A 27831-nucleotide genomic window follows, 5' to 3' on the forward strand; every position below is an offset into this window, starting at 1 on the left:
ATGGTGCCTTCATTCACTGCTGCCTCCAGGATCTCGTCCAGTTCTTTCTTATATGGAACTGTTGGGTCGCTGTCCAGTTTGGCGTAGGTATTGATAGTTGATGCCCGATCTTGGCCCTATAGTACTCCAAGTCGAGGGCCACGATGCCCATGCCTTTGTCGGCGGGGCGTATAATGATGTCTTGGTACCCACCGAGTTTCTTCAGTGCTGCCCACTCTGCTCTGGTCATATTATAATGTTTGGATGTGGCCGCCTTGGAGTATTTCTCCACTGACTCGTCCATTAAACGCACAAAGGATTTTATGGAGGGGTTCTGTGAGGGAGGGTCGAATTTTGAGGTGGATTTTTTATTTATAAAGTCTTGGTGTTCCAGTGGTATACGAAGGTCAGGTTTACCCTGAAAGAACTCTCCAAGACGAAGCTTTCTGGAGAACCGATGCAATTCGATCTTCCAATTAAGTTCATTGTGGCTGGTTGTGGGCACGAAGGACAACCCTTTTTCCAGGACGATGGATTCTGTGTCCGTTAAGTGCCTCTGGGATAAATTGTATACTAGGGATCTTGTGGGGGATTCCTTTTTGTGAATCCTCTGGTTCTGGCCTCCCCTACGGGTGGCCGACCTGCGTTTTTTGACTTTTTGGATTGTGCATTGGAGTTCCCCAAAGGGTTGTCCCTCATCATGGCCGCTCCTTCTGAATCCAGGTTAGCTGGATCTGTGTCACTGTTGGAAGATACGTGTGTTCCCACTCGTGCCTCCCTGCGGCTCCGCCACCCTTGTGCTGGTTTGGAGCGATGTGGGCGTTGCCTCTCCCCCCCATTCAGCCATCGGTATACTGGATTATGTTCATAATCTTCTTTTACCGTTTGTAGTTTATTGCATTTAAACTTAATTAAATCGTTGCGGTAGCCGTCATTGTTGTTGTTTTAATTTAGTCAGCCAGTCTTGGGAGGTATCGGAAGACAGAGAATCGAGATGTTCCGCCTCGTACTGTGTGATGCTGTCTCTGGTTTTATTGAGTTCTTTCCCAGACTCCTCTATCACGAGTACTAGCAGGTCCAGGCTGCACTTGTTTAAGATGCTTGTCCATTTCCTGCAAAAGTCTTGGCTGTGCCGCCCTATGGTGGGCACGTTCCTTACCCGGAAGCCCCTCGGTATGAGGCGCTCCAGATAGTACTCGGACAGGGATACCCAGTGTAGGAGAAAATCCATCTCCCTGCGCTTGAGTTTATATAATTGTTTGTAGATGTCCTCGGGGCCCAGGTGCCCTTCCATTAACGATATATTGTCCTTGAAAAGCACTCTCTCCACCTCTTCGTCTGTGTAGGTGAAGGTGCTGCCTCTCTGTAGTTGCATGGAGCTACATCCTGGTTGATCCTCTGGCACTGGTGTGCTGGATGGGATCCCGGGGGTGTCCGTTCTGGTGCAGTGCTGCATCGTAACTGAAATGGTGTCCAGTTGGTGGTAAAATGAAATGTGCTTTTGTGTGTTGCAAAGAGCACTTCCTTGAAGGGTAGAAAGATAGTACAACGTATTTGGAGGTGCCCTGGCTCAAGTGGGGCTGGATGCAGTCCCAAATGGATAGGTATCCTAGCAACACAAGATGCGGCCGCGCGCCTGTACAGCGCGCTCAGCCGGAAGCTACGTCAGACGCCGGCTCCGGCCCCGAACACGGGACCTCATTACACTGGCGGTGGGGTATTTAAGGTAAGAGTTTTTCACTTTTAAATTTGTACACCTTGAAAAAGGAGCACATTTGCTCCGAAACGTTGGAGTTTCCATTTTCTACATAAAGTTTTCTATCACCAAGTCCGCTGAGTGCCGCCTCTGTCTCCAGTCGTCACCTACCTATCCCTCCAGGAAGGCACCAACGGCAGCTGATCCCTGAAGGACGAGTGCCAGGCTGACTCCGCCACCTATATATATATATATTGTTATATATATATATATATATATATATATATATCAATAAACATATTTCCCAATAGAATAAGTCACAAACAAATTTTTCAGGTAATTAACTCCTAAGAGCATAATCTAACAGAAGCAAAGTTTGATGCACCAAAAATGGACAATTTAGCAATGTAGCTGAAAGACTTACCCCTCTTGAGGTGTATACTGGTATAAGTTTCAGTGGAAGTGAACTAGCCATTACCTGGCTCTGGTATATATAGGGCCATATCATGACATCATTTCCTGTAATGATTTAATTGTTCTGTGTTAAAGGTAATTCAAATTATTAATGCCAATTCCCTATCTTAGTTCCTAACCAGACTTCTATTTGCTAGTCTTTTAATCTTTTTAAAAATCTTAGTGTTTGAACCATTAGTTTATTGGGGGCCGGACTACCCAGCCTGCTTTGCGGCCGTCAGTCCGATTACTATGCCGATCCTGGCATTTACAGATGCTCCTGAATGTTGCTACTACGTTGGAGGTGTGGTGGAGGAGTGGGGGATCACTATTTGCTGGCTTGATCCCCCTCCTTAACTCACGGAAGCTGGGAACCTTTTTCTGAGTTCCTACTTCCTTTCTATACTACTACTTATACTTTCTAGTGTGCTATAACTTTCCAATTTAGCTTAGACTACTATTAATAATACCGTGCTCTTATCTATGTGGTAATTAATATTACTAAAGTGGAGGTGCAAATATATTTAATTTGCACCTCCACTTTAGTAATATTAATTACCACATAGATAAGAGCACAATATTATTAATAGTAGTCTAATCTAAATTGGAAAGTTATAGCACACTAGAAAGTATAAGGAGTAGTATAGAAAGGAAGTAGGAACTAAGAAAAAGGTTCCCAGACACTTTTCAGACGTCCATAGTAATTAGAAACACCGGTGTCACGTTTCGTGAAGCACCAGCTGGAGTGTAACAGAGGCTGGGTGCTTTGATGTAGGGCTGTTAAATGAACGACAAGGGAGTGAAGCAACCTTTTTTAATAAAGATACTGCGGTACAGGATATGAATGATGGCAAAATGATTAACTGTAGATTTTGATAAATAGGGATAAGTCAACAACATACAATACTTATTGAAGAGCGTTGAAGATGATTGGATGAAGGATTGGATGATTGGTTGAAGGATTGGATGATTGGTTGAATGATTGGATAATTGGATGATTGGTTGAAGGATTGGATAATTGGATCAAGGATTGGATGATTGGGGGTGCATTTAACTTTTTATCTGGAACACATCATGCTGAATTGCAAGGGGAGCAAATACAGTTCGATGTTTTTCTGTGCATGGTACTTACTGTCTGCTTTTGCATGTAGAAAACAAATGGTTAACAGTTTTATCATTACACTGAAATTTAGATTTCAGCGTGGACACACACCACCCATCTGTCTCTGCACATGTTACATTCCCCCAACTGCAGTGCACATGGTTTTGCTCAGGTGCTCATTTAGTTGCTGCTTTTTTTTTTTTTATTGTAATTTCTTTTTTTGCTTTTCTTCCAAAAAAGTAACAGGCCCATAAAGTCTGGGTCTAATGTTGCTAGCTGAGCTGCTAGTCTTCCTAGGTTTCCTAGCCACAGTAGAAATAATTGCTAAAGCCACTATACTGTACTTTCAGGTGTGTACCAATGTGATCAGTAATGATCAAATTATTTTACTGTTTTGGATGTTACGCAATTATGTATTAGCCATAATATCTGGGGGATCAATGTATGTATGTATGTATGTATGTATGTATGTATATATATATATATATATATATGTAAATAAGGTGCCCTTGCAGTATGGGTGGTCTGATTAGGCAAGTTAGTTGATTGTGTGCACCCATAGAGGATGTAAAATGACCGCTACCTCTACTACACACCTCTAATAAGGTCCAGTTGTGGGGGAAGGGGGGTTTGGCTTGAACTGACTGATGTTATTCTATTGTTTTGATACCCACTTGTCCCATCAGTATACGTAAAATTAATCTTTTTTCATTAACATTAAAAGCAGTGCCCCCAAAAAAAGAGTTATCTTTTTCTTCCCACAAAATTTAAGGTCCAGTTGTGCCAAGGATGGCCCAGCCTGGGAATAAGGTCTTTGCTGTCATGGATCGTAAAATGGAGATTGCACAAAAAGCTCCTGAGAATTTCAGCAACCTTCATCTGACACCCACAGGTATAGACTGCTAAACATGTAAGCACTGGGCAAAGAAGTTTCATCATAGGCACGTACAGTCAAAAGACAAAATCCAAGACTGCCCTTACTGTAGTTTAATTTAACTTTGTCATAGTGCTGCCAAACTGATGATTTCTTTTATATCAAAATAATTGTTGAACTGGTGTATGCATACTACACAGCACTAATACATATTTAACCCCTTCCCTGGTACTCCTGAGAATTTTCTGGGGTTTGCTCCAGTGCGCAGACTGGCAACCTGGAAAATTCTCGGGAGTGCCACTGCCTGCGCTCCTGGGCCGAGCGCTAAGATCAGCGTTGCACTCAGCTTCAAGCGGCTGCCCGGCTCCTGTTGCCCGGCCTCCCACCCCCCTGCTGTGTGCGGCGTGATCGTGTAACGTCACGCCAAACATAGCCAGGCTTCCGGGGGCAGGACCGGGCAGCAGCTATTACACAGATCAGCGCCGCCGTCCGGACCCAGGGACACAGTGGTGGGGTTTTATTTTAGGGAGCGCTCCCCAGTAAGAACTCGCCCAGTGGGGAGCGCTCCTAATAAAAAAAACACCACTGAAGGGGTGAAAGGAGTAGGCATACTATTGGTGGGATCATTTGTACTCTACATGGTAATTGGCCTCCTACTTTTATAGTACAAAAGAAAAGGGAGAAATGTAATAGGGTCTGTTTTTTTTATTACTATTGTTTGCGCTCGCCAAATTACGATGAGAGTTTTGTGTGAGAATCTTCATCATTTAATAGGCATGGAGTTTCAATGTGCTGACCTTACTTGCATGTGACATTTTGTAGGTTTTCTGGTGAGAAAACCTGCGAAAATCTAGCAAATGTCAAAGTGAGTTTCATAATATAAGGTTCTTGCCTAGGTTGGATCGCATATTGATCCAACTTGCAGTTTACCAATAATTGGGAAAGTGCTCAAGCACAGGACCCTTTCTGCAAATGTGTAGGACTGGTCCTGCAATTGCATCCGCTGTAATACGAATACCTCTGCCTTATTGACAGGCAGAAGTGTTCACAGTGTGGGGTGGAGGTGTTCAGCATTTGTTTTCCTGGTGTGGTTAGGCCAAGTACCGCATCTGCAGTACAGTTTTACTTGGTTGAGCAAGGTCCCCTGCAACTGTAAGCTTGAGTAAGGTCAGACTTAAGGCCCCCTTACATTATGCGATTTGGGCACGATTTTGCCCGATTCGGATGAATCGGGCCGTGAAATCGTCCCAAATCGCATATGGTGACATCCCCTCCGACCCGATGCGCGGCCCCGTGCGCATCGGATCGGAGATGGGAGGTCGGACGGGCTGCACATAAGATTTGCTAAATCTTATGTGCTGCCCGGAGCCGTGCTCCCCCACAACAGGGGACCTACTAGAGTCAGGCGCAGGGAGCCGGGCAGCATCAGCGGGAGCAGGGGGGGCGGCGCAGAGTACCAGGGAGCCGGGCAGGAGAAGACGCTGCAGCAGCAGCACTTCAAAAAAAAAAAAGGGCCATACAAACGCATAGGAAGCCATTCATTGGCTGAGACCTCTCTCAGCCAATCAGCGATTGGCTGAGACCTCTCTCAGCCAATCGCTAATTGGCTGAGAGAGGTCTCAGCCAATCAATGGCTTCCTGTTCGTTTGTATGGGGTTTTTCTTTTTTTTGGGAAGTGCTGCTGCTGCATCGTGTTCTCCTGCCCGGCTCCCTGGTACTCTGCGCCGCCGCCCCCCCTGCTCCCTGCCCAGCGGCTTCCTGCCCGGCTCCCTGCACCCCGACCCCCCCCCCCCCCCCCCCCCTGCCCACTCTCTGTTTGCGGGCATATTCCTGCTGCTGTCCCCCGCTCCCATTGTCCCTGCAGCTCCCCGGGAGTGGCATGTGATAAATCGCATGCGATTTATCACATGCAAAACTTGGCACATGAAGTGCCATCGCATGTGATCCCACCCGGGGAGCTGCTGGGACAATCGGGTCCGACTTGTCGTTATGACAAGTCGGACAAATGTAAGGGGGCCTTTACTCAGGCTGCAGTAGCAGATGAACTTTTGCAAGAAAGTGGTGTGCACCTCCTCTTCCATTGCATTGTGGCGAGTAGATTAGCATATGTGATCCAACCTGAATGCAGGCCAAAACCCTCTGATTTTGGCATCAGTTGTGCACTGATCTCACTCTTTTGTGAAGCTAAAGACAGGTTAGACAGTTTGTTTTGTTGTTGCTGTATAGGAGTAGGAAGCGGATGGAGGGTCAGGGGAGCAGTGAGTAGAATATGGTTTTTGATCCACAAGAGTCTGGAGCATACATGGGGCAATTATAGCCCTTTTTCGAAGCAATCTGTTTAGAAATTAAGCACAGACCGCTTCGTTGTGCACCCCAGCTCAGATCTTGACTACGTGTAGTCAAGACCTAGTCAAATCGCCAGTGTTCTAACCAGAGAACACTGGTTAGCACAGATCGACCATACACACATCGCTATGTGTTGAATTAGTTTAGAACAGGGTGGGAATGACTATGGTGTATCATTTGGCTGAAGCTGCCAGGCTTTTTCTCCACATGAAAAATCAGCACTTTTCACTGTATGAAGTAGACCCGCCCTATTCAATCCTCGAACCGATTGTTCACCTGGCCGAGAAATCCAGCATTGGCAAAACTGCATGAATAGTCGAATTTGCCGCAAATTCACGTGGTTATGGCAAAGTTTCAGCCGTTTTCGGCCATTTTTGTGGCCGTTTTTCGCTCTTGCCGATTCATGCCGAGCATGACAAATTATACCAGTAGAACTTACATTTGCATATGTTTTACATTTCTTTTAAATTCAGTTTTCTGCTAATTTTGTGAAAGCAAAGGAATCAACAGTTAGGGATGATATTTTTATTTTTATTTCGTTCATTAGCAAGTGGGAAAAAGGCAACTTCCAAAAGACGACACATTGAAGCTGCTGGTGTTAATGATGAGGATGATGGTGAGTGCTAGAAAAGCAAAAATCAGACCATAGTTTAGCAGGCATATACAATTCTGCAATATTGTCATGTAATAGTTCACATATAACTCTGTCACAATCTCTGGATTCCTTCTGTAAGATGTAGATAAGTTCAAACTGCACAGCGTAGCAGCACTACAGCACAATTCTGAATAATTGCACAAAAAGAATATTGAGACCATATAGCCCAAAGAGAATCATTGGCTGCTCCTATCACTTTCACTACTATCAGCTAAACTACCACCCCACCAACCACAGCTCTCAATACTCCCCTCATGGCCATTATTCTGTCAGGTGGTTGTTGACTGAAAATTATAATTTTTTTTTTTTTGTGAATATTACATTTTGTTCTGCAAATTGTATCTGCTTTCAATTTTTTTTAAGTAACCAACGAATGTGAGTGAATATATTTTTGTAGACATTTGGGATTATTAAAATATGGGTTTATATAAAAATATTGTTCTGAGTACTGGCATATTATCCTTTCACAAACTTCATAACCCCTTTGCGTATTCACGACATCCCGAGATGGTGATGTAAAATATGTGTCATTGCTGTATTCCTCTATGGCCCCAAGGTCCGAACTTTCATGTCTAAGGGCGATGTTGTGTAGCATACAGTATACAGATAATTATGTCACCAACTTCCTCTGGGGTACATAGAAGAATTGCACTAATGTATCCAATATCCAGACAGCGGAACCTGCTCTTCAATAGCTGGAGCAGGTTAGTGAACCTATGCTCTGGCAGTGTCTATCTGCCAGAGACTACCTTTTATAGGAAGCACAAGGAACTCTACTCTCACATGGGCCTCAATCAGTGAGAGCTGAGCATGTCTCACTCAGGTGCTGTAATCAATCAGCAATTCTCAGGTTAAGGTTCGTAAACACGGAGCAATATGATCGCTGGCAATATAGTTCTAGCAATATATTGCGCAGCAATCATATTGCTCAGTGTCCCGTTGTCCCGGAGAAATGTAATAGGGTCTGTTTTTTTTTATTACTATTGTTTGCGCTCGCCAAATTATGATGAGAGTTTTGTGTGAGAATCTTCATCATTTAATAGGCATGGAGTTTCAATGTGCTGACCTTACTTGCATGTGACATTTTGTAGGTTTTCTGGTGAGAAAACCTGCGAAAATCTAGCAAATGTCAAAGTGAGTTTCATAATATAAGGTTCTTGCCTAGGTTGGATCGCATATTGATCCAACTTGCAGTTTACCAATAATTGGGAAAGTGCTCAAGCACAGGACCCTTTCTGCAAATGTGTAGGACTGGTCCTGCAATTGCATCCGCTGTAATACGAATAACTCTGCCTTAGTGACAGGCAGAAGTGTTCACAGTGTGGGGTGGAGGTGTTCAGCATTTGTTTTCCTGGTGTGGTTAGGCCAAGTATCGCATCTGCAGTACAGTTTTCCTTGGTTGAGCAAGGTCCCCTGCAACTGTAAGCTTGAGTAAGGTCAGACTTAAGGCCCCCTTACATTATGCGATTTGGGCACGATTTTGCATGTGGGTCTTCACTCGCATAAGGGCCCCACGGATACCCTCATCTGCTTGGGGTGGCTCATCTGTGGGCATGTTAAAAAGGGTACAATTAGTAATGATAATCATGCATACATTTAACATAGTCATACATCAATTAAATATTCTCAGGAATGCACAGTACATTTGTGCAATCAATCATGGCTTGCCTGCTGATGGTCTGCTCCATAAATCATTGTCATAATGCCAGGTAGGTGAAGCGGCAGCACTAACCCACTCCCATGCACAAAATCATTACTAAGACCAAATCAACACAAAATTATGGTGCCAACAATACATGCAGACCGCAGGGGGTGGTTAGCTAGAGGAGGGCCCAGGGGCACTGACCACTTGTTACTCCATTCTAAGCCACGCCTGTCCATACTCTATTTATGCCATACTGAATCTAGTTTTGTAAAATTAATCACCTGTAAACTCTACTCACCTATATGAGGCTACAGATTGTACGCTTGCAGCAGGGACATGTAACCCTTACATGAGCACGTCATCCCTTTCTTCCAGGATACAGATTAACTACACTGGTTCAGTGGCACTTAAAATCGACCTGAAAGCCATCCCCACAACCTGTGTCATTAATATGTGTCCAGGATGAAAGGGATGGTTTGCCCACCCTATCTAACCCCTAAGTGTGTCTGTTGCTACCCAGTTTGTTTTATCACTTTATAGTATTTAAAAACACAATTGAATCACCAGTGCTACATAGCAAATAGTAGATGACAAAAGGAATACTGATTCTTTATCTATACATACCAATTTCGGGCGCCTGCACCACCTCACAGGCCTCCTCTTCTTCTGGGGCCTCCTCATCTGGCACCTCGTCCTCCAATGGCACCACCTCCGCCTCCACTGCCCACACCTCCTCCTCCACTTCCTCCCTTTGCTCTGCCACCTCCTCCGCCTCCACTTCCTCCGCCACCCCTTCTTCAATCACAACCTCCTCGGCCATAGCTTCTTGCAACTCCTCCTGGGCCTGGGACGCCTCTGACTCCTCTCGGGCCTGTCTTGCTCGTTCCCGTGCTGTGTTTGTGAAAAAACAAAAAAGTGCCAATTAGGGGTCATTTGTATTAAGCCTTATCAAGCTATAAATCCAAAGGTTATAAGTACAGATAAATGTACAGCCAATCAGCTCCTTAGTGGCTTTTAGAAAACACAGGCTGTAACATGGCAGTTATGCTGTGACATTTGGGCCATTGTAAGCATCACAAACATTAATCCTACCCAATTACATATTTTATCACCATTACAGGGTGTCAAACAGGAAGTACCACACATATAGTGTATGCCATGTTTAACTCATGGATCAGGCAGGTTACCTTATTGGTTTAAAAATGGTCATGTCAGCAATATTGTACAATTGGGCATGTAATGGGTAAACACTTACATCTAGCAATGCTGGCCCGTATTTGCTGGAGCTTATCAGGCTGGCTCCGCCTGAGATCAGACCATCGCCGCTCCAGCTGTGCGATGGTCCTGCGCACCTGTGTGTGCGCGAATATGCGCCTGCGGGCCGCTGCATATGCTTGGCGCTTCTGCACATTAGTAATAAAAGGGCCGGCACGCCCCAGCCTGGTCTCCATAACGGAGACCAGTGCCCTCAGCTCCGCAGGAGAGAAGGGTGCTGCTCTCCCATAGGCCGCCATCTTAGCAATGGCACAATTCAAGCAATCATGTCCTGTCATTGGTTGATCAGAGTGATATTTGGTATTAACTTTATTGTTCATTTTGACAGTAACAGCGTGTATGCGCCACAACAGACGGCGAACCCATTGCATCGCAAACCCACACTTGCTGTACCTTTGCATAGTTGAGCAGACCATGCCATTACTTACTATCTCCTAAACAGACAGTGTAAAATAAGTTGGGAACCCATTATATATAATCGATTACATTCACCAAACATAGGTTAAAGCAACAGGTGAAATAGTCTGCATCACTAGCCAGTTACACCTAACTCCACAAGGTACTAAACAGCTTTATTATAGTGAAAGCTATACAGCAGAAACATAGCAAATAGTGGCAGACCTTTTCCCAATATTAGGCCATGGTGCCATGTGTACACTTACCTTCTACTGGGCCACACTAGAGATGTGGAATGAAAAGTAGCTAGCATCAAGGCTGAATTTGGAGAACTTTCACATGTGATTTGGATGCTAGCACTGATTACTATTGCCTAAGTGGTGGACTGGATTTACATATGGAATGGTTAGTGTCATTTGTACTACATACCAAACAAGTGCTCAGTACAGATGTACATTCACATATACATGTCATGGCTGAACACACTTTTAGTTGGTCATTGCAGTACCAATCTGCAATTAGGTACTAAATCATGCTTACTCACTTTGCCAGGTTTTTTTTTTCCCGCACGTTCTACACTGCCGTACGGAACGCTGCCGTACGGAACGCAGGGTGTCGCTGATGTACGCCAATTACAGAAATAGGATATAAAGGTGTGTTAGAAAAATGCAATGTTGTTGCAAACATGGCTGGCTCAGATTCTGCGGAAGACCAGGTGTTGCAGGACCTGTTTGGCCACATGGACTCCAGCACCAGCTATGTCCCCCTCAACCCAGACCAGCCATTGGGAGAAGAGCAGCCAGCTGGGCCATCTACATCAGGCCAATCGGCAGCTGGCCCATCTTCAGCCTCAGCAGAATCATTGGGAACACAGCAGGTGGCTTCCCAACAGAGTAGCCTGGCCAGCACTTCGATTACAGCGACAGGTGGCAGTGGCCGTGCCAGTGGCAGTGGCGGTGCCAGTGGCCGTGGCCGAAATAGGGCAACAGAGGAACCAACCACCAGAAACATGGCATTCGAAGCGCAGGAGCTTGCCATCCTGGTGCCCGCGCACGGGATTGGATCGAGTGTCCACAGGACAGGTTGACACACACAAGGAGATGGAAGATCTGGGAGGACATAACGGCGGAGATTAATGCGGTGGCTCCACAAGTTCGTGAGACGGAGCACGTTAAGAAGAGGCAAGTTCATGTGTGTTACATTTGAGCAGTACAAGACCAGTAATGTTTACATTAGATGTTAGATGGAGTTGGTCAATGGCCGGTCACGTTGCTTGGAGGCACAGACATGTTTGCCATGTCATTTAATTGATAGTTATTGTAGGGTGAGTGTGAGTGTATCTTCTAAGGGTTGGGTTTCAAATTTAATATAATGTAAGTTTGGTGTCATGAGGCACATGTTGTAATCTGTTGCAGATTGCAATGGGTGCTACAGCAAACATGAGGAGTGACATGTATTAATATGTAAACTTTGATTGCAGGTGGCACGACTTCAAAACCAACCTCAAGAAGAAATTGACCCAGCGGTGGGAACACAGCCACACCTCTGGGGCTGGCCCCATGCCATCAAAGCTGAAGCTCACCCCCCTGGAAGAGATGGCAGAGTGCTGCATTGCAGTCGAGGAGGCCTGGGGGGTGAGCACCATGGACAGCGAGTCCCCAGCGGAAGTCATGGCTTCCTTGCTTGAAGGTAATTATTTGCCATGCCATAAGTAGCTGGTTCTAATTTTGCATGGAATGTGTTGTAATTGTAATGTTCTCTTTCACAAGCATTCCCACCGCTTGGTCAAGAATCTCTTGAGGAGGTTGAGGAGTCTGTGCCACCTGCCACCAGTACCAGGCCCGTGCAGCAGCAGCAGCCACTGACCGAGGCTGAATTGACCAGGTGGGTGCAGGTGCTTTCCCATATTCATCAGCAGGGAGAGTCGGCATCAGAGCGGGTGCGTAGGACCGAGGAGGTCTTGCAGGGTTTGGTCACCAGCCACCAGAGTATCGCTGGGAGCCTGCAGGCTATGGCTGCCACCCAGAAATCAATTGCTGCTAGCCTTGAGGTGCTGGCTGATCAAGCCCTGCGGCAAAATGACCTCCTCCTCCACCATAATGAGCTTATGGTGGAGCTAGTTGCCAGCAATAGGGTCCTAATGTCATCCGTTTCTGGTGCATTCCCACCATCAGCACTCCCTGCTGCCAGAGGGGGAAGACCATCCACCCCCTCACCAGCATCTGCACCACCTGGGCCACCATCTGACCGTGGCCGAAGAGCTGCTGCACGTGGCAAGGAGCCTGCCAGGGGCAAACGTGCCCGCAGATGAACTTGTGTCCGCATTAATCTCTACCCTTATGTCTTCCCAAATCTTTCATTGAGCTGTGTGTGTCAGCTTCCTGTGTCCAATTCCGTGCAGAGGGTACCCACATTTGCCCTCGTTTCGAATGTCATGTTTGGTTCCCCTGTTGCCCTGTTCTGGCTACCATTACTGTCTGCTGTACTTGAAGTGTTGGTGCTATACTTTGGTTGTGAAGCCACCTGATGTGTTCCTAATGATTCTGCTGTGGCTATGTATGTCAAGAATTAATGTATTTATTATATATTATTTAATTTTATTCCTGCAATGGTACCTTTTAATTTGTGACGGTTTCTAATTTATTTTATAAGTTCATGTAATAAATGTTTTTTTGTTTCCCCCAAATGTGTGGTTTAATTGATACATGTAGAAGTGACATGTGTATTTCTATTATTAATATTAAGTTGTGTTCATTATTTGCAGTGTAAAAGTGTGTGAAAAGTGCAGCATATATGTGTGTGCTTAGTAATGGTCCATTTAAGCTGCAATGGTTCCAATTGAAGCAGTGACAAGCGTGTAATTAACAAGTAATGAGTAAAGGAGTGGATTGTATTGTGTTCAGCTGACAATGGTTTTAGTGATTAGGCGTTCCGATTGCCTAGCGCATGACCGAGTGGTGTCCGCAAAGCAATACTTGCTTATGGACACCGCATATTTCTTGCCTTTTTGTTCGCGTGCATTCGGTGTGCTGTCCGAATGCACGCCTACCAAAATAAGTGCACTCCCCCGTGTCCGCCCATGTTTCCGCCCAGTTTAGCCCACTTTCAAACTACGCCCCTGTGTAGTTCCGATTGACGCCCCTAATACGCCCATATTTCCAGAGTGATTGCGGTGCACATTTCTGTACGGTATTAGTGAGTACAAGTACGGAGACCATGCGTGGCACATGCGCATAGCGTTCCCCACGCATGCGCAGACTGCAAAAAACCGCCATCCGAAAGTATGCGGAAATGTACGCACCAACCAGAATAAGGCCCTCTGTCACAATCTCTGGATTTCTTCTGTAAGATGTAGATAAGTTCAAACTGCACAGCGTAGCAGCACTACAGCACAATTCTGAATAATTGCACAAAAAGAATATTGAGACCGTATAGCCCAAAAAGAATCATTGGCTGCTCCTATCACTTTCACTGCTATCAGCTAAACTACCACCCCACCAACCACAGCTCTCAACACTCCCCTCATGGCCATTATTCTGTCAGGTGGTTGTTGACTGAAAATTATTATTATTTTTTTTGTGAATATTACATTTTGTTCTGCAAATTGTATCTGCTTTCAATTTTTTAAGTAACCAACGAATGTGAGTGAATATATTTTTGTAGACATTTGGGATTATTAAAATATGGGTTTATATAAAAATATTGTTCTGAGTTCCGGCATATTATCCTTTCACAACCTTCATAACCCCTTTGCGTATTCACGACATCCCGAGATGGTGATTTAAAATATGTGTCATTGCTGTATTCCTCTATGGCCCCAAGGTCCGAACTTTTTTGTCTAAGGGCGATGTTGTGTAGCATACAGTATACAGATAATTATGTCACCAACTTCCTCTGGGGTACATAGAAGAATTCCACTAATGTATCCAATATCCAGACAGCGGAACCTGCTCTTCAATAGCTGGAGCAGGTTAGTGAACCTATGCTCTGGCAGTGTCTATCTGCCAGAGACTACCTTTTATAGGAAGCACAAGGAACTCTACTCTCACATGGGCCTCAATCAGTGAGAGCTGAGCATGTCTCACTCAGGTGCTGTAATCAATCAGCAATTCTCAGGTTAAGGGTCGTAAACACGGAACAATATGATCGCTGGCAATATAGTGCTAGCAATATATTGCGCAGCAATCATATTGCTCAGTGTCCCGTTTTCATCAGCGACCAGAGATGGTTTCTGGTCGCTGATGAAAAAACACACTGACGGTAGAAGAGGCAGGGGAAGTCGCTGGTCAGAGGAGCATGCTCCTCCGACCAGCGACCATTAGGGGGCTGAAAATGGGAACTCGCCCCCAGCGATTTATCGCCGGTGCACACTCCAATCGCTGGTAATATTGCCAGCGACCATATCGCCAGCGATAAATGACCGCGTGTACACAGCTTTCCACATAACTGGCTGGCAGTATGGAGCAGAGTTGAACTAATGGGAGAGATCACAAATCTGACAATCAATCTGTAGATGTATGGCCACCTTTAGTACACCTGAACCATCTTCAAATACTCAGGCCATGAGAGAAACCGTGGATCATGTTTTTTTTACGAGCTGAATGTTCTGACTTATAGCTGGAGAGGTTCAGAGCTAACTGATGTATCGTAGTCTGGCTCATATTGAGGAGGTTCGGAGAGCAGTTTAAAAATATCATGGACTTGCTGAAGGCAACTAGGCAGAAACCCAGTTTATGCAGGAGACGGGATAATAAGCACATATTCAGTACAGTTTTTGAGGTGTGGCTTGTTCTGAACAGACTGTTCATTGTTTAAAAATGCTTGAGTGACTTACCACTATGGTAGTAAGAAGCATATCTGTTATATTAACATGTTAAAGGTATATTGCAAAATTGGAATTGATAGTTTCTATTTGATGCTTGCTGATAGAGTAACCTGGTAGTGAATCACGACCTAACCAGCTCAGTGGTGGTATAGAGGGTCGATATCAGGAGTAATTGGAGTTGGTGCGGTTTTCCTGGAAAACATAGTTTAGATGGAATCCAGGCTGTACCTCTATGTGATGCACACTATTTTTTCCTCCGTGGATGTGCCACATATACCAGTGTAACAACCACTGGACCCTTCGCAGCTGTCTACAACTGCAGACACATTCACAGCATCAATGCCTATCAGGCAGACATTGAACTCCTGAGTATTAGCCTACAGTCACACAGAATAGTTACCACAACCGATCTGAGTTCTGTGTATGGGCTAGCAGTCAGTTGATAACACACATCCACATCACGAAACGACTCTTGTTTTTGCCTACCACTCCATATTTCCTTGACTAAAGGGTATTGACAGATACTGCAACATTGATCCCAACAGTGGACATTCATCATCTCATTTGCCCTGCAATGTTCTATGGTCGTGTCATTTGTGATGAAGAAGGTACTGGCAATCTTCCACTTACTGATCTTTAGAAATGGCTTTATATAGTACTGGTTGAGGTGTTCAGCGATGCTCAGGTTTGGTTGTGCAATTAACATTACCTCAACTTTTTCCTCTTGTTTTAAGCTTAACAGCTCTTCTAACAGATCCAGGAGGTGGCTGCCTAGTGTAATTTTTGTTGATAGGTGTTTTGCTTGTAGTCATTATCCCCAGTCTTTGTCTGAGCAGCAATCCTTTTTTTAATGTTTTCTTTGGGTGCAATGCCCTTGCCTTTTTTCTGTATCTATAGCTTTCTGAATAAAATTCTTAAGCACTTACGTAGTTAGGCATTCTAAACCTTTTATCAGCAGTCTGTGTCATTTGTGTTGAAACCTACTGTAGAACGCCCAGAACATGCTCCCCAGGTCAAAGCTCTGCCCGGCGTACACCAACGTAACATCGTTCAGAGGTCCTGGTCACTCCAATAGACCATTTGCCATCCTTCTCTGATGTTCTCATCCAAATCCATCCAGCGGAAGGCCCTGAATATGCTCCTCATGCCCATGGTGTGCCGCCTGGCATACACCTCTCGGTGGTCTGCTCCCGGATCTGACCACATTTTTTCTCTTAAACCCCATTTTGTCTATTTTCAGCAACTTTGCCATCTATCTATCTATCTATCTATATATATATATATATATATAGCTGCATGTTCAGCCTGGCACTCCTGTAGATGGACAGCTTCCGTGGGTGCCCCCTGGCATGTATGTATAGGGAAAGTTCGCAAAGGCAATCAGCGGCAGTCCACAAGTTAAATAGTGATTAATTATAAGGTGTCCAACGTTTCGGGGATTGGATACCCCTTCTTCAAGGTGTACAAAAGAAAACTGTCATACAAAACAGCGTCCCAGCCTCGCTCAGTGCGTCTTCCGTTTCGGGCGGGTATCCGTGGGCTGAGACGCACGTCACCGCCGGGACTCCTGGTCATAGTTGACATGTAACCATGGAGACCGTCCGGCTAGATCGCTCCCGGGCTGCTGATGTTTCTGCAAACATAAAGTGCAATTATTGCCATATATATTAAAAACAAATTAACAGTGATAATAAGATGCTATGGATCTTAGTCCTAAAGGTGCCCATACGCGTGCTGAATCCAGCATGCATTTTGTGCTAAAATAGCATTGCATCGCATGCGTTGTGCATGCCATGTGCATGCAATGCGATGCGATAAAAAGACAGTACAAAAAGTATGTGCATCACATACTTTTTGTACTGTGCAATGAGATACCGTGGGAGTGCGCATCTCAAAGCACACATCGCAATAAAGATGCCGTTTATTGAAGAAACTTACGGCTATATATAGTGAACAGGAAATGCAGAGGGCGACTCTGAAAACATTCAAAATAGTATATTACACATTTATATCGGTCTGTCTAGTATTGACCAAGTTCCATATTAATTTTATATCTGGCAGCATATTGTCATGGGACATTACTATGGAGTAAGCAAAATGGTACCGAAAAGTAAAACAATTACTGAATTCTGCGTGAATAATGCAAAATCATTGCCTTTGCGAACTTTCCATTTTCAGTTGTAAGTTGGCGCCCTTGTTGAACCTTCAGTGATTGGTTCTATAATAGCCTTTACTTGATTCCAAAGTAAATCAGAGTAAATCAAAGTAAAGTCCAAAATTTATAAACATTTATTAAAAAGTCTCTTATTCCACTTCGTATTGGTGGTTTTCCAGACGATAAAAAACTTCAATAGTGTATTTCAAATTAGCAAACAAACGTTCCCAACGCATTTCGTCCTATCAAGGACTTCATCAGGGGTTTTCTACAAACATAAGAATATAAACTTTAAAATTACATATTCACAATTCATACATTTTTCATTTTACCAATAATAAAACAATCCAAGGACTTTACAATTATGATTATAACACTGATTGGCTTAGTCATCTGGGTAAATCAACTTTTCAATTGGTAAAAAGTTAACAAGTACACAGAAGAACAGGTGAAGGAAAGAACAATTCCTACGGAGGTTGATGGAGGACTGTTTTAACAATTCAGGTAACATACCAAATGACTTTGAAACAATTCCCACAACACTTTCAAATGGGGTGAGTCTCCAACTAGACGTTTAATAACAATAGATCCTTTATAAGCTCTGCTGCACCTGGTGGAGATAATGTACTGTTTTTAGGACATGGCAACTTAATGGACTCAACCTATTTGTCTAAATTTCTTGAGTAGTTAGTTGCTCATTTGGAGTCTAATCTCCCTTCTATTGAGGTACACAATTCTATTGATTCAGGTTTTCCAAATTAGGAACACTTACAGTCTTGTTCTAGAAATTTCTGTTAATATCTGTACTGGTGCTAGGGTCTTCTCTTTTCTGCCACAGATTTTATCTGCGTATAATCAAGGGGACAGGTGTGGACATATAGACACATTCGTATTACTATAGACCTATGCATGTAATGGACACCTCTTAAGGAGGCCTTATTTGATCTTACTGATGCGTAATTACCTTTGTGGGCTTGCGAGTTCTATTACAAAACTCCAGAAGGATATATATAAAACTTTTCAGTATTGGAAAGGTGGAGGTATTCCAGTAATTTGACACCTGTCCACACAAGTAAGTATCTGATTTTAGCCGGGAGTACAGCTACCATAATCACATAACATCGATAAAAATTGGTACACCTACCATTAGATGGTTAAATAAAGATATGCTCTATACATCATCATGGACTATTCATGGTGCGCCTCTCTCTGTCTGATGTACAGTTTCTTTATATGCCAACCTATTAAATGAGATAATGGTCTCCAACTGAATGTATTTTGGCTTGATGATAGATTATTTAGGTTACAATGTATATGTTACTCTTAACAAGGGGGTTCAAATATTGTAACCATTGGTATGATGTTATAGTGCTATCAATCATATGGTTTTCCTTATTCAATAGAGTTCATTGACATAAGTATACGATGCATCTTAAGGGAGTATCTCCCTTAATTATTCCCATCAATTAGGGAGGTCTGAGAGGGCATACATACCGATCTGCACTCAAACACAGGTATAACTGGTACAAAGTTGAGTTTAGTTCCAAACCGGTTTTCACTGTCTGATGGAAAAATATATATATTCTTAGATTACTTGGTATGAATTATAAAATGCTACCAGCGAATTATCCACAAATTTAGGCTCATTGATAGATATAAGTTCCTTACTTTAAACTTTTTATTATATATATATATATATATATATATATATATAAATAAACATATTTCCCAATAGAATAAGTCACAAACAAATTTTTCAGGTAATTAACTCCTAAGAGCATTATCTAACAGAAGCAAAGTTTGATGCACCAAAAATGGACAATTTAGCAATGTAGCTGAAAGACTTACCCCTCTTGAGGTGTATACTGGTATAAGTTTCAGTGGAAGTGAACTAGCCATTACCTGGCTCAGGTATATATAGGGCCATATCATGACATCATTTCCTGTAATGATTTAATTGGTCTGGGTTAAAGGTAATTCAAATTAGTAATGCCAATTCCCTATCTTAGTTCCTAACCAGACTTCTATTTGCTAGTCTTTTAATCTTTTTAAAAATCTTAGTGTTTGAACCATTAGTTTGTTGGGGGCCAGACTACCCAGCCTGCTTTGCGGCCGTCAGTCCGATTACTATGCCGATCCTGGCATTTACAGATGCTCCTGAATGTTGCTACTACGTTGGTGGTGTGGTGGAGGAGTGGGGGATCACTATTTGCTGGCTTGATCCCCCTCCTTAACTCACGGAAGCTGGGAACCTTTTTCTGAGTTCCTACTTCCTTTCTATACTACTACTTATACTTTTTAGTGTGCTATAACTTTCCAATTTAGCTTAGACTACTATTAATAATATAGTGCTCTTATCTACGTGGTAATTAATATTACTAAAGTGGAGGTGCAAATATATTTAATTTGCACCTCCACTTCAGTAATATTAAATACCACATAGATAAGAGCACAATATTATTAATAGTAGTCTAATCTAAATTGGAAAGTTATAGCACACTAGAAAGTATAAGGAGTAGTATAGAAAGGAAGTAGGAACTCAGAAAAAGGTTCCCAGACACTTTTCAGACATCCATAGTAATTAGAAACACCGGTGTCACGTTTCGTGAAGCACCAGCTGGAGTGTAACGGAGGCTGGGTGCTTTGATGTAGGGCTGTTACATGAACGACAAGGGAGTGAAGCAACCTTTTTTAATAAAGATACTGCAGTACAGGATATGAATGATGGCAAAATGATTAACTGTAGATTTTGATAAATAGGGAAAAGTCAACAACAGACATTACTTATTGAAGAGCTTTGAAGATGATTGGATGAAGGATTGGATGATTGGTTGAAGGATTGGATGAAGGATTTGATGATTGGTTGAAGGATTGGATGAAGGATTTGATGATTGGTTGAAGGATTGGATAATTGGATGAAGGATTGGATAATTGGTTGAAGGATTGGATAATTGGATGAAGGATTGGATGATTGGTGGAAGGATTGGATAATTGGATGAAGGATTGGATGATGAGGAAGATGAAGTCCAGATGAATATGTACTGAGTAGGATCGTAGGTGCAGAACCAGGGATGCGACCACAGATAATAACCGTCAGGAATGTAGAAGAAGATGACACCCTTTGGGGTGTTAACCTTGTCCTATCCTTATAGGCGGCAGAGGGTTCCGTGATGATATGGTAAGCAGTAGACGATCAGCAGGAGATTGGAGTAGACTTCACCAAGAAGCGCAAAGGAACTGTAGTGGGAACTACAGATAGCCAGGAGAGATCAATGATGTTAGCGGGTGGACACCATTGTACTGACTGCCGGTCTGGCCCGGCTATTCAGTATTTGAAGGGTGAGCTGTGCGGTGATTGGTTGTGCGTATGACCTCAATGAATGGAGCCACGCAGCATAGGCAGTAGGATCCAAGAAGATGGCCGCTGCTAGAGGCGGCGACAGAAACCAGCCGACAGTGAGTGTGCGCGGAGGCACTGCAGCCGGCGTGTCCAGCCAGAGGCCTGACCTGACAGACACATCATGGCGGCTCATGCCTCACGCCACCCAGAGCCTGCATGGCATGAGACTGCACACCACTGCTGTCACCTGGCGGGGACAGAGCGACGGAATGCAGCATGGAAATCAGCAGCGGAGGTGAGCGCCAGGGCAGAGGGTAACCTGTCAGAGGTCTGTGGGTTTGGGACAGCACAGAGAGCCAGGGTAGCTGACGTGGTGGTTGTGACGTGGCACCCCCTCCTTTATGAGTGGCCCCAGGACACTCTTTGGGTTTAGTTGGAAATCTTTGATGGAAGTCTCACATCATTTTAGAGGCATGTACCTCAGAAGCATTGGTCCAGGACCTCTCTTCAGGCCCATAGCCTTTCCAATCGATCAAGTACTGTAGGCGCTTGTACCTAATACGAGAGTCCAGAATTCGGGCCACATCATATTCAACGCCCCTGTGTGTAAAAACTTTGGGAGACTTAGGAAGAGCAGCATAAAATTTGTTTAGCACTAAAGGTTTAAGTAATGAGATATGAAATTGATTTGGTATCCTTAAGTAATGTGGTAATTTTAACTTATAGGCAACTGGATTGATGATCTGTATTATCGGGAACGGACCGATAAAACGGGGTGCAAATTTCATCGATGGTACACGAAGACAAATGTTACAAGTGGACAGCCATACCTTGTCACCCACTCTCAATGTGGGAATAGCTCTTCTCCTTCTATCAGCAAATTTTTTATATTTCTGTGAAGCTTTCACCAATTATTTTCTGACTTTCTTCCAATGCTGACGAAGCAGCTGGAGAGTTAACGCTACCGCTGGCACAGATTTTGAAGGTAGCCGCTGGAAGTCAGGAACCCTAGGATGGAAGCCATAATTAATAAAGAAAGGTGTAGAAGATGAAGATGAGTGGTACTGATTGTTATGACCAAATTCGGCCCATGGCAACACCTCGACCCAGTCATCCTGTTAGGAGGAAACATGCAAACGTAAAAAAGTCTCTACATCCTGATTGACTCTCTCCATTTGGCCGTTAGATTGTGGATGGTAGGCTGTACTGAAGTTGAGTTGAATTTTGAGAAATTTCGCATAATGCTCACCAGAATTTTGCGACGAACTGTACCCCTCGATCTGAGACGATTTCCTCAGGTAGCCCGTGGGTTCTGAAAATCTCCTTGATAAAAAGGTTTGCTAACTTCGGAGCTGAAGGTAACCCCTGAAGCGGTATGAAACGAGAAAGGAATTTCGTAGGTCTTCTGAATCCCTGGATGACCGGAGAATTTGGAATCATGAGTCCAACGCAGAATTTCTTTCCTTGAGCTTGGTTTAACAAAGGTTTTACCTGGGGGAACTGACACTTGTAAAGTTGTTGCAGCAAAAGCGAAAGGATCAATAATTGGACTTCCCTCATATGATTTGGATTCCTCCTCAGTCTCCCATGACCTAGACAGAGCATCTGCTCTACGATTTTTCACTCCAGGAGAAAAAGACAATTTAAAATTAAATCTAGAAAAGAAAAACTCCCATCTGGCTTGTCAAGGATTGAGACACTGAGCATTTTTCAAATAAAGCAAATTCTTATGATCGGTAATGATATTAATGACATGGACTGCCCCCTCGAGTAGATACCGCCACTCCTCCAAGGCCATTTTAATAGCTAGCAGTTCTTGGTCCCCAATAGCGTAGTTCTGTTCGGCTGGGGAACATTTCTTAGAGAAGAAACCCCATGGATGAAACTGTCCATCAGTATAAGTATGGGAGAGCACAGCCCCCACGCCAATAGCAGAGGCGTCGACTTCCAGAGTAAAGGGTAAATTGACATCTGGTTGAGCCAGATTTGGTGCTGAAATGAACTTTTCTTTGAGCAGTGTAAAAGCTTTAGAAGCCTCGGGATCCCATTTGGAGGGCTTGGCACCCTTGCGTGTGAGAGCAGTTATTGGAGCTACAATAGTAGAAAAGCCTTTGATGAACTTTCTATAGTAGTTTGCGAATCCGAGGAATCTTTGGACCCCTCGGAGGGTGTGAGGACGAGGCCACATCTGGATTGCTTCAACCTTAGCTGGATCCATTTCCAGACCGGAGCCTGATACGATATACCCCAGAAGGGTATAGATGAGACCTCAAAAATACACTTTTCTAATTTGCAGAAAAGAAGATTCGGTACTTGTTTCCTAGCACGGCCACAACGATCTTGATCTGGGGCATCGCAGGTAAAAAAAATTGCGTCGGTCGCATCGCATGCGGGCTAAAAAATCGCATGCGATGCGACCGACGCGATGCCCGCGATTTCCCATAGGGAACAATGTCAAATGTCTCAATTTAACCAAATAAACATAGGGAACAATGTTAAATGGGCCAGACACCCCCAAAAAAACCCTTGACCAGTGAAATGGCCACCCAAAAATACTTAACGCCACCCCACGATCAACGTCAACCCGAAGCGTGGCGAGCGCAGCGAGCCCGCGAGGGGCGGCGGTACGCGTCCTCTGACCTTTTCATACCCCCACTATCCACGTCGGCGTGGAGTTGAGAATAGATAGTGTGGCGAGCCCGAAGCGTGGCGAGCGGACGCGGATACCTTCACCGGTAAACGCGTCCCTTCGCGGGCTTCACAGGTATCCGTGTCCCCTCGCGGGGCTCGCTGCACTCGCCACGCGTCGGGCTCGGTGGCTCGCTGCGCTCGCCACACTATCTATTCTCAACTCCACGCCGACGTGGATAGTGGGGGTATGAAAAGGTCGGAGGACGCGTACTGCCGACCCTCGCGGGCTCGCTGCGCTCGCCACGCTTCGGGTTGACGTTGATCGTGGGGTGTCGTTAACTATTTTTGGGGGGCCATTTCACTGGTCAGGTTTTTTTTTTGGGGTGTCTGGCCCATTTAACATTGTTCCCTATTTTGATTTGGTTAAATTGAGGCATTTTACATTGTTCCCTATGGGAAATCGCGGGCATCGCCTCGGTACCATCGCATGCTTTTTTTGGCCGCATACGATGCGACCGACGCGATTTTGACTTTTTCAATGCATTTCAATGGGAAATCGCGGGCATTGCGTCGGTCGCATCGCAGACCATTAAAAATTACCCGCGATGCCCGCGATTGTGGCCGTGCTAGGAAACAAGTACCGAAGATTCTTTCTGAGGCGAGAAAGCACTACTCTGACAACTTCTCGATGTTTCTGAAGACTATTGGCAAATATCAGGATATCGTCGAGGTAGTCCACAACATATTTATACAGAAGATCACGAAAAAGTTAATTCATGTAAGATTGAAAAACCGCTGGTGCATTACTCAGGCCGAAAGGCATGACAAGGTATTCATAATGGCCATCTCTGATATTAAAAGCGGTCTTCCACTCGTCTCCTTCATGAAAGCGAATAAGGTTGTAAGCTCCTCGGAGATCTAATTTTGAAAAGATGGTAGCCCCTTTGATCCTGTCAAAAAGTTCTGTAATGAGTGGCAATGGATAACGGTTTTTGATGGTAATTTCATTTAACCCTCGTAATTTCATTTAAGCCCAGAAAGTTGGATCAAAGGATTAGGGCTACATAAATAAAAAAAAGGGAATACAAAATACAGAGAGATGTTACAAATAACATAAAACTGAATGAGGCACACATCAACAGAGAATCCGGCTTACCTTCCTGGGGATAAATAAGCAATTAAGAGGGAATAACCCAAAAGGAATAAAAATCAAAATAAAAGCAATCCTAAAGGGAAGGAAAATTATAACTGAATAATTGCTAAGGGTATACAACAGGAAAGCAAAAATATAAAATATAGCACACAAAGGTCAGAACTTTACAGTCACGTTTTTTAAAACACATTTTCTTATCTTTCATGCACTTTATATTAAATGTTGGCATGGAGAGGAGATATAAGACACATCCCCCCTCATTTTAACAAGAACATGAATAAACGTTAAGTTTTAAGAGGTTTTTTTTCTCAAATTAGTTGAATGGATCACATGACATTTCCCAGTGTGCACCCAGAAAATCTCTAATCTTTCTTTTTTCTTCATTGCATATGTGTAATTACTTAGAGAAGGGTAGCACCACATCAGCTTAAAAACTATATCAACAACAAATAAGAAATAGTGAGATAAATAAGTAATCGAACATACACAAGCGGAAAGGAAGAACATATGATCCAGACAAAAGGAGTACTCTGAGCGGAATAAACAAACACTTCCTCTCATAGGCCCTTATTCAGATCTGATCGCAGTACAAATTTGTTCTCAAAATGGGCAAAACCATACTGCACTGCAGGTGGGGCAGATGTAACATGTGCAGATAGAGTTACATTTGGGTGGGGTGTGTTGAAACTAAAATCTAAATTGCAGTGTAAAAACAATGCAGCCAGTATTTACCCTGCACCAAAACAAAATAACTGACACAAATCTAACTCTCTCTATACATGTTACATCTGCCCCACCTGCAGTGCACATGGTTTTGCCCATTTTGAGAACAAATTTGTACTGTGATCAGATCTGAATAAGGGCCATAGTTTTAATCTGTGTCTGTTTTTTTTAAATATATTAGTATTAAAAGGGGTTATATTAAGAAACAATATTTAGCACTTTTGATGTGTTTCAGATGTCAAATGCTTTTTGAGTGAGTTGTGTTAAATTTTAAACATGTGTCCTGTTACATATTTGCAGCAAAACAAACAAAATTGAGTTATAATAAAAACATACAATAGTTCAAACACATACACTAGAAAGGTGTAAATATTGGTAGAACAGGTGTAAATAACAGTAAATATTTACCTAGTGTGGGTAGATGAGAAGCACAATCCGCAACCATTCCATTAAACTAAATGTGTCAGTTGTAATTGTATGGCAAATTGATTATTGATTTCAATCAACTAAATTCATTGAGGACCATAATGCCATTAATTCATGTTTGGGTAATGTGTTCTGTGAGCGTGTTGTTACTGGGGAGGTTATTCTGGTTGGTGCGGCCAAACGTGCGCACGTTCCATATCAACGTACGCTCTCCATACGCGGCCGTTAAGGAAAAGTCCACCCACAAAACAACCGCATAGGTACGGGCACAAACACCGACAAAGGGGAGTGGCGTACAATTGAGCGTACGTACACGGACGGATAACCCCTTACACAACGACAACTGGCGTACAACAGAGCGTACGCCGCCGTTTACGGGCGTCTTCCCACCGACTTCTCGCGGCAATCTGAGCGTACGCCAGCTTGCACGGACGGGTCGCTATTGTTTTCAATGGAAAACTCAGCTTATGTCACCGCTCGTGAGATTGAGCGTACGTCCGTGCACGCTGGCATACCCTTCACATATATGGACCTGCAAATCTTGCCTTTCAACTATAATTAAGGCAATTAATTAATCAAATTGTTATTCAATTATTGTTTTTTATTAACTCAATTGTCTATCTTAATAAAGACCCTAATAACACAACATTTTAACCCTCATTACATGTATATTTGTTATGTTCTAATGTTGCATTTTAATCACTATCTGTGTCCCCACATTGCTTTTACTTTTAAATAAATTTATGTTGTTGTTTGTGTGTATGTACTAAATTATGTCCATAATTAGTTTGTCCAAAATGTGTAACATGTATACCTACCCTGATGTTATGTGTGATGTTTTAATCTAACAGCATTAAACATTCCTGCATTTTCACTATGTGTTATTTAACTCAAAAACACACAAATTCACACATCAATGGTTACCCCTCACCTCAAATTACCAATCTAACTTACATTACACATCTGTATGTACCTGCCCTTACAAACCCTCTCACATATTTATGATTAAAAACACAGGCAACTTCTAACTTTACAAAAACATTTATTTCAACAAAACAGAGTAAGGGGGGGGGGGGGGGGAATTAAAGGAGGGCCTCCAGTCGGCCAAAAAGAATTGTTAAATAAAATAATGTCAGGAAGATTTCCCGCAGAATTTCCCCAACATCATCCTGGTGCTGTTCTGTGTCTGTAGTGAAGGGAAAAAAAACATTACAGTATATTTAATATATCATATACACAAATGTTTGTTGCATTGTAACATAATATAAATTTTGGAGTTAACTGTGAAGGCCACATACATTTTACAACTACATTGAAGATGGGTCTGCTGTAAACACGGTCCTAAATACTATTCTGTTGACACACACATACTGTACATATTACATAACATTAAATTAATTACTCCTTCTTGGATGGATGTATGCTGTATCCCAATTGGTAGTTTTGTTTTGGGGGACTCACCTCTAACCTCACAATTAGGCTGTGCTATTTAAGGGTTATGACATTGTTGCGGCTTAAGCACTCCTTACTATTTTAAATTTTGGACCTTGCTGTACAAATTATAGGCCTAAAGCTATGTTTGTAAAGCATGCATCCGCATGGCCTCACACACTATTAACAAAACAATCTATAAATTAATGTTGCACATCATGCTGTGAAGTGGAGTTACACAACACCTGGACCCACATAACTACAACACCACTAATGTCGGATATGTCATTGGATGTACTGTTATGTTAATTATTCAAGGGGTGAGGCATGGCCACACTCAAAAAAACCACCAAGGGGACCCTTGTTCCTGGAGAAGGACAGGCCACACCTCATGGTGGCCCTGCAGTGATATGTTGCAACTAATGTTGATGTTGGATACACATATGTGGTTGTTGTGATTGTTTATGTGTATAAATGTGTAGGTAAACATTAGCCACATTATTTACTTACGGCTAGTTGAACCATCCTGCTCGCCGCTGGTTGGGTGTCCGGTGGTTTGGGGGGTCAGGAGCAAGGGGGATGGGATAGGACTTGGGATAGAGGTAGTGTGTTGGAGTGGGGATTGGGGAGGTTTGGGGGTGGGTGGTGGGGAGGTGTAGGGGGGTTGGAAATGGGGTGGGGAGGGGGTGTGGGTGAGGGTAGGGCTGTGGGTGGGGGTAGAGGAGT

General features: G+C 43.5%; 1 protein-coding gene across 1 annotated transcript in view; it reads left to right on the forward strand.

Moving 5' to 3' along the window:
* Positions 1-27831, forward strand: part of LOC146068833 (uncharacterized) — a 152934-nt gene that overhangs the window by 98902 nt on the left and 26201 nt on the right. The window contains exons 12-13 of the mRNA XM_083179261.1: positions 4003-4122; positions 6998-7066. Coding sequence (XP_083035387.1) covers positions 4003-4122; positions 6998-7066 — 189 coding nt within the window. The remainder of the gene's footprint in view (positions 1-4002; positions 4123-6997; positions 7067-27831) is intronic.

Source organism: Crinia signifera, chromosome 1 (assembly GCF_055691185.1).
Source record: "Crinia signifera chromosome 1, ASM5569118v1, whole genome shotgun sequence".
NCBI classification, from domain to species: domain Eukaryota; kingdom Metazoa; phylum Chordata; class Amphibia; order Anura; family Myobatrachidae; genus Crinia; species Crinia signifera.